The 9,124-nt window shown below is 37.1% G+C and overlaps 1 protein-coding gene across 1 annotated transcript in view; it reads left to right on the plus strand.

Annotated features, from left to right (window-relative positions):
• Positions 1-2,431: 2,431 nt before the first annotated feature.
• The window catches only part of LOC115224692, a 139,969-nt gene continuing 133,276 nt past the window's right edge, over positions 2,432-9,124 (plus strand). Inside the window, exon 1 of the mRNA XM_029795549.2 lies at positions 2,432-2,491. Coding sequence (XP_029651409.2) covers positions 2,434-2,491 — 58 coding nt within the window. The 5' untranslated portion in view covers positions 2,432-2,433. The remainder of the gene's footprint in view (positions 2,492-9,124) is intronic.

The following is a 9,124-nucleotide window of genomic DNA, read 5'->3' on the forward strand; positions in this document are numbered from 1 at the left end:
TGTATGTATATATATAAATGTTTGTTTTTGAGTTGTGATAAAACAATATTATATTAAAGTGAAGAATTACTCAATACTCTCAGTAGAGTACATGTTTATTTTTCTTTTATAAGAAAAGTGTTGAAGTGTTGTCAGTGACTTCGAAGTTTTGGCCTGCTACCTTTCATCAAGCTGTCAATCAATTATATATATAATATATATATATATATATATATATATATATAATGGCAGCCATTGAGTATTTCTATGGAAAAGAGATTTTCAACTGTTATTTATAGCTTTATATGTGCTTGAAAATCCAGTTTGGCACAGGAGTGGCTGTGTGGTAAGTAGCTTGCTAACCAACCACATGGTTCCGGGTTCAGTCCCACTGCGTGGCATCTTGGGCAAGTGTCTTCTGCTATAGCCCCGGGCCAACCAATGCCTTGTGAGTGGATTTGGTAGACGGAAACTGAAAGAAGCCTGTCGTATATATGTATATATATATATATATATATATATATATGTGTGTGTGTGTTTGTGTGTCTGTGTTTGTCCCCCTAGCATTGCTTGACAACCGATGCTGGTGTGTTTACGTCCCCGTCACTTAGCGGTTCGGCAAAAGAGAGCGATAGAATAAGTGCTGGGCTTACAAACAATAAGTCCCAGGGTCGATTTGCTCGACTAAAGGCGGTGCTCCAGCAAGGCCGCAGTCAAATGATTGAAACAAGTAAAAAGAGTAAAGAGTATATATATATATATATATATAAAATGACAGACACTCCCGTCGTTAGTCGATGTATGATGGTTTGACAATTTCTTATTGAGCAACCACACAGATGATTTGTGTATAGCGATCAAGTGTTTGTGTACACATAAGCTCACTCCTTCCATCAAATTGACATTACCTGTACAGGTGTAACTTTTTACCTTCACCCATTTAGTTCACTCAGTAATGTAATTTCAATGCAATAAAAAAAAATTTGTGTATTAATAATTGGGTATTCTACCAGCAGTATATTGGATAGATATTATCCCTTAGTTGGTTGGATTCACAACCTCTAACTCTCTTGGAATATATATATATATATATATGTTCTGTCTACGAAATCCACTCACAAGGCTTTGGTTGACCTGAGGCTGTAGTAGAAGACTCCTGTCCATGGTGTCATGCAGTAGAACTAAAACCAGAACCAAGTGGTTGGGAAGCAAGCATCTTTCCACGTAGCCAAGCCATCATCATCATCATTTAGTGTCCGTTTTCCATGCTGACTTGGGTTAGATGGTTTCACTAGACTGGTAAGGTGGAGAGTTGTACTGGTCCCAGTCTGGTTTAGTTCGGTTTCTACAATTAGAATAACCTTAATGCCGACCACTCCAAGAGTGTAGTGGGTGCCTTTTACATGCCACTGGCACAAGTGCCGTTTATATGTCACCAGCCCTGATCATGGCTACGGTTTCGCTTAGTTTGATGTGTCTTCTCAAGCATAGCAAATCACCAAAAGTCTCAGTCTCTCGGCATCACCTCCATGGGACTCAACATTCAACGACCATGCTTTATCACCTTGTCCCATGTGATATGTTTGTATGTGTGTATAGATTGTTTGAAGTAGTGTACAGATTTTATTATATTAACCCTTTAGCATTTAAACTGACCATATTTGACACAAGATTTTTTTTTTTACCTGTTTTATGTTCATACAGACCAGAATTGGCCTCTCTCACCTGCCTAACGATGCCATTCAAGACAAAAACAATCACATCATTGAAATCTCAAAGCCATGAGATAATGCTTGATTAATTCGTGATTAATTATTTATTGAATGCTTTCATCTCATTTCAAAGAGAAACGAAATGAACACACTAAATAAATAATTATCCAATGAAGAATTCTAACTCTTTTATACATATATATAGGCGTAGGAGTGGCTGTGTGGTAGGTAGCTTGCTTACAAACCACATGGTTCCGGGTTCAGTCCCATTGCGTGGCACCTTGGGCAAGTGTCTTCTACTACAGCCTTGGGCCGATCAAAGCATTGTGAGTGGATTTGGTAGACGGAAGCTGAAAGAAGCCCGTTCTATGTATATATATATATGTATGTATGTGTATGTGTTTGGTGCTCCAGCATGGCCGCAGTCAAATGACTGAAACAAGTAAAAGAAAACTCTTCCCATTTACTGCCTTTCCTCATCCTCCTCTTCCCCCTGTGATTCTTTCTTTCTCAGTCTCTGTGTGTATAGCTTTCACTTACTCATTGTCTACCACTAAGCCTAGTATGTACACACATCCTGTTCCTCTTGTTAGCTCTCTCTATATCTTATACTCTCTCTTTATCTCCCTTCTCTCTCTCTATAATGAAATGTGTGACCAGTGAAATGAACTACTAACATTGATATCGACTTTTATTGTAAACCGATTATTATTACTATTCTTATTTTCTTTTGTAGGCCATCATGGTTGCTGGAAATTACAATTTAAAATGCAATAAGAATTTAGAAACTTGTCCGGCAGGTAAGGCTGGTTTACAATAAGAATCTCTTTGTTATTATTTTTAAATCTGTATTGGTAATGTTACCCTTTTTATTATTACTATTATTTCATATATGCACAACAGATTAGAACATTGGGGGAAAAAATCCCCAACTTAGGGCTACATTAAGTAACCTTACATGCCAAGAACCTTCCTGAGTATCCTAGCTGTCCTTAATAATACTGTTTTCTGGGGCTGCTCTGAACTTGGTTTTTATGCCTGTTTCCTCTATCAATTTATTCAAATCCTTAGGGATAGTTCCTGATGCACCTATGATTATTATTGAAGACATCTCTCAGTAATCAATATTGTGATGTTATTGGTTGAAGATATTGTGTCTACCCGGGGTGTTTGTACTGTCTGTCAAGTCACAACATGAACCTCAGACAGGCAGTACTTTACGCAATATGATGTGTGCAGTTCCAAGTGATGCCGATTTTTGTAATATACCTAGATTGTAGGATATTTCTAAAGTTTCCAGATGTTTCTTCAGGCTGGGTGGTATTGAACCCAGTACTCCAACAACAACAGGGACAACCTTTATGTTTCCTAACCCTAACTGCCACATCTTGGCAATCTCAATTCTCAGGTCTCCATAAGGTGGCGAGCTAGCAGAAACATTAGCACACCAGGCAAAATACTTAGCGGTATTTTGTCTGTGTTTACATTCTGAATTCAAATTCGGCCGAGGTTGACTTTGCCTTTCATCCTTTCGGGGTTGATTAAATAAGTACCAGTTACACACTGGGGTCGATATAATCGACTTAATCCATTTGTCTGTTCTTGTTTGTCCTCTCTGTGTTTAGCCCCTTGTGGGTAGTAAAGAAATAGATATTTTGTCTGTCTTTACATTCTGAATTCAAATTCTGCCGAGGTTGACTTTGCCTTTCATCCTTTCTGGGTCAATAAATTAAGTACCAGTTACATACTGGGGTTGATCTAATCATCTGGCCCCCTCCCCAAAATTTTCAGGCCTTGTGCCTAGAGTAGAAAAGATTTCTCAGGTCTCCATATTTAGCAACCTTTTCTCTTTCTTTCTTGATAATATGTTGATTTCCTGGCACTGCAATGTCGATTATCACTTCCAGAGGTTACTATATCCAGTCTTCGGGGCTCTAACACTGTGTCTGTCTGGAAGTCAAAGTGCCAGATGATCTTTGCCTTCCTGTTTTCGTCCATTGCCTTTTCCAGTGTATGTTGGTACCAAGCACCTGTTGCCTCATATCCATACGTCCTATTACCAAACAAGCACAAGAGAAGTGAAGAATCAGCAGAGTGATGGCCAAAATAGCTTATATAATGTAATTATTTATTTTACATGAAGTTCAAATCCTGCTGAAGACAACTTGACTTTCAGGGTTTAGTAAAATAAATCACCAGTGAAATGTGGGGGTCAGTTAAATATGATTGATCACCTTCTCCAATTGCTGTTGTTGAGATACTTAAATGCATTGAGTAGCAAACTGGCATTTTTTTTCTTCCACACCTTACTACATACTTCCAAGAAAATCTTCATGCTAGTTAAGATACAACAGAACCATCATCTCTTTATATCTCATCATCAAACTCACCATGCTGGTTTAAATGTAATAGAGCCATCATCTCTTTACATCCCACCCTCAAAGTGTTCATGGTGCTTTAGTTATGATGGAACCATCATCTCATTACATCCCACCCTCAAAATGTCCATGGTGCTTTAGTTATGATGGAACCATCATTTCATTACATCCCTCCAAGCATAAATGTGAGAGAACTAATGTGTTTACTATTAGTTCTTACATTTGTTTCTACAGCATTAAGGCTAAACCACATTTCTTTTGCTAAGCTAAATAAATTGTGAAATAGCTATGGAACCCATTTGTTATGTACTAAGGACAAAAACATTATGTTCCTTATTCAGTGGGATTTACGAAATATATTATTACTGACATGCTTTTTTATATCCCATAAACATTGGAATGAAGTAAAGAAGAAAATCCATTTGATTATACATAAATAAGTAACAATATCTTGTACAGTATGTCATACAATAGAGTAAGCCTCAAAATAGTTATGTAAGCAAAATACATACTGTCCAAAAATGTAGCATATGGCTAAATAGTGGTGGAAAGTCTTGAAATTCAGGAGTTGAAGGAGTGTGTCTATTTAGTGGTTAGGGTGTTGGACTCATGGACATAAGATTGTGGTTTCAATTCCAGGACTGGGCAATGTGATTTGTTCTTGAGCAAAACACTTCATTTCGTGTTGCTCCAGTCATGTGTGTACATATATATATATATTTGTGTATATGTATGCATGTATGTCTATAAGTTTGTGTGTATGTATATATATATATATACATAGTTGGCCAAAAGTCACCCAACAGTAAATCAAGATTCCGTAAATATTATATGTAATTTTGTATTGACTCAAATGGGAAAATGTGTCACTCAAGAAGGTCTTCAGTTTGGACAACATTCATGATGTTTCATATTTAGATGCTTTTATTAGATTCATTCAGTTGTCAAACATAGATAAATCTTGGAATTAAATGGTTTTGATTTACTGTCAGGTGACTTTGACCAACCCTGTATATGTTTGCATACATATTTTGTGTGTGTGTGTGTGTGCGTGTGTGTGTGTGTGCATGTATGCATCTCTCTCTCTCTCTCTCTCTCTCTCTCTATGTATATATATATATATATATAAAAGAAGGTTTGGAGATGATGTACAGGTATTTTATATTAGAAGAAATGAGGTACTCAGAAATTCGTATGGTTTTATATTTACAGATATTTATTTGTATATTACATGTTTTTATACATCATATAACTTATATCATATATTAGCGCTTTCGTCGATTCTGGTGAATTTTTCAAATTGCATCCATTCTGGTGGATTTTTCAAATGGAACTATATATATATATGCACACAGAGAGAGATGTATATAGATAGGTAGATATGTAGATAGACATGTAAGATAGATAGACATGTAGATATGTTTCTTTATTAGCCACACAGGGCTGCACATAGACAGGACAAAATTACAAAGTAGAGCTTTTCTTTTGGGGGTAAAAGAAGGGGGTTTGGTTTTCGATCAAAAGGGATCGAAAAAGGAAAGGAGGACAAAAAAGGGGGGATAAAATTTAAAAAAAAAAAAAGTGGGGGGAAGGGAAAGGAAAAAAATTGATCAATAGGGATCGTTATCACAGAAATATCAATATGAAGTGTAAAGGGGAGGACAGGTGAGGTTTACCCGTGGAAAGAAAAGCCTACGGAAAAGACCACGGTAACCTCGGTCAATGAAGTTACATGTTATATTTCTTTTTTTTTCTGCAAATAAGCAACTCTCTGTATTAATTTTTACGGTTCATAGAATCGTAGTCAAGGTGGCTTCGTCATTCATACGTGCCATCCTTGCTACATTCACCCATCTTTTTTTAAAACATTCACTAGACAAAACTTGCCTCTCTACTCTCACTTTCCTCTTCAAGTGATACTATGTAGATAGATAGATAGATAGATAGATAGATAGATAGATAGATATTGTATATGTATGTCTGTGTGTGTGTATGTATAGTAATTCAAAGCTGATGGTTCACTCTGCTCCACTCGCTCACTCTTAAATTTAATGAACACTATATTATTTTTCCCAAGTAAATCTCATGTGTTGCTTATAATAAATCAAACCTGTTTAGATAAGATGGATCTCATTGGAAGCAAGCACTTTCTTGTGTGATTCCTGGGTTCTTTGATTTCTTGATTCCTGGAAACACCAGTTGAAGGAAACCGGAGTGATGGCGGCGGCGGTGGTGGCGCAGAGCGACGGCGGCAGTGGAAGGGTTTGAAGAAGTCAATGTGGATTAGTGAGGAATTACATATATGAAGATTATCAGCTGTTTGCAGTTGGGATTAGTGAGTGTAATCTTCAGCTGCTTGTAGTATACTTGAGTATGCGTATATCTGTGTGGGTCTATATTATATGTGTATGCATACATTCTTTTGTGTATGTGTGTGTGTGTGTATGCATATATATATATATATGATTGTTTTAGATACACAAATGCTTACACATACTCATGCATATATATATATATATACACACACACATATATATATACACACACATAAATATATATATACACATGTATATATTTACACACGTATATATATGTATATATATATACACACACACACACACATATATATATATACATACACACACACACACATATATATATACATGCATACATATATATACATACACATAACTACATATATGTATGCATATACACACACACACACACACACACACACATATGCATGTGTGCACATATGTATATACAAATTCATATATATTATATACAAACGTACACAAACACATCTATACACCCTTCAATGTCAACCAGTTCTACGAGCTAATTCCGCTCCCCCACCCACCACCTCCAGGAGAAAAAAAAATTGGTAAATGCTTCCGCAGTTGTGTTTTTTTTATTTTTATTTATTTTTTTTTTTGTATTGCTTAATTTTCTCCCGACGAATGGAATATGACTGATAATGATGTGGATGAAGATGCTAGTGATGATGGATGATGATGATGATGATGATGATGATGATGATGAAAGTGATGGTAGCAGTGGTGGTTGTTAAAGTAATGATGACTGTGATGATGATGATGATGATGATGATGATGATGATTTGGGGGATAATTTTATATGCACACCCCCACCCCCATCACCCCTTGAACATGTGCACGTATGCATTTGCATCTGAAGATGCATTTGCGCTCTTCCTTTGACTGTTTGTCTCTTTTGATGTAAATGGATGTGTGTGTGTGTGTGTGTGTGCGTGTGTGTGTATTTTATTCTTTTACTTGTTTCAGTCATTTGACTGCGGCCATGCTGGAGCACCGCCTTGAACTGTTTCAGTCAAACAAACAGACCCCAGAACTAATTCTTTAGGCTTAGGAGTTATTCTGTTGGCCATTTTTGCCAAACCACTAAGTTACGGGGGATGTAAACACACCGACACTGGTTGCCAAGTGGTGATGGGGAAACACTCATGCACGATGGGTTTCTTTCAGTTTCCGTCTACCAAATCCACTCACAAGGCTTTGGTCTGCCCAAGGCTGTAGTAGAAGACACTTGCCCAAGGTGCTATGCAGTGGGACTGAACCCAGAACCATGTGGTTGGGAAGCAAGCTACTTACCACGCAACCATTGCCTGCGCCTATATATATATATATATATATATATATCAATATTTCTAGACTTTCACAGGTTCATCCTCTGGAAGAGAAGTGATGCACGCATCTACTGCAGCCATGTTCATAAAGAAACAAAGGTAATATTTCAAATGCATTTCTGCTGTAATGTAGGTACAGGTATGGGTGTGTGGTTAAGAAGTTTGCTTCCCAACTACATGGCTTTGGGTTCAATCTCACTGCACACCATCTTGGGTCTTGGGGAAATGTCTTCTACTGTAGCCCCAGACTGGGTTGATACCTTGGGAGTAAATTTAGTTCATGGAAACTATGTGGAAACCTGATGTGGGTGTATATAGATATGCCAGTGGCATGTAAAAAGCACCATCTTAACGTTGTCGATGCCAGTGCCTCCTGACTGGTTCCCATATCGGTAGTGCATAAAAGGTACCCACTACACTTTCAGAGTGGTTGGCATTAGGAATGGCATCCAGCTGTAGAAGCCTTGCCAGAGCAGATTGGAGTCTGATGCAGTTTATTCGTTTACCAGGCCGCAGTCAAACCTTCCAACCCATGCCCACATGGAAAGCGGATGTTAAACGATGATGATGATGATGTTTGTGTATGGCTTTGTGGTTAAGAAGCTTGCTTTGCAACCATGTTGCTTGAGGTTCAATTCCACCTTGCAGCAGCTTGGAGAAGTGCCTTCTACTTTAGCCCCAAGCCTACCAATGCCTTGTGAGTGAATTTGGTAAATGGAAACTGCATGGAAGCACATTGAATATTATGTGTGTGTGTGTGTGTGTGTATCTTTGTGTTTGTTCCCCACCACCACCACTTGACAATTGGTGATTACATCCCTGTAAATTAGCATTTCTGCACAAGAATTATGTAACAAGTGGAATAAGTACAAAATATCAATGCCCCAGCATGACCATGGTCAAATAACTGAAGTAAGTAAAGGATTAGAGATACAACCAAGCACTTGGGCTTTGTTTCTTTATGAACGTGGCTGCAGTAGATGTGTGCATCACTTCTCTTCCTGAAGATGAACCTGTGAAAGTCTAGAAATATTGATAATGAATCTAGGTACTTTTAATGTTCCAAATAAATTGTAAAGCACTCTTGAAACATTATGGAAACAAAGAAAAAAAAACTGTTGTGATAAGAAAATATAAAAAAAATTGACATAAAACTAGACCATAGTCATATTTTCGATACAAGTTGAAAAGTAAAGCTGTTCCGTATCTATGTATATATATATATATATATATACACACACACACATACACATGCTTATATTTATATACAAGCATGTGCTTGTGTAGCACGCATGTATATGTGTGTGTGTGTATATATATATATGTGTGTATATATATATGTGTGTGCGTGTGTGTGTGTGTATATATATATATATGTATGTATATATGTC

This window comes from Octopus sinensis, linkage group LG26, assembly GCF_006345805.1.
Source record: "Octopus sinensis linkage group LG26, ASM634580v1, whole genome shotgun sequence".
Taxonomy (NCBI): Eukaryota; Metazoa; Mollusca; class Cephalopoda; order Octopoda; family Octopodidae; genus Octopus; species Octopus sinensis.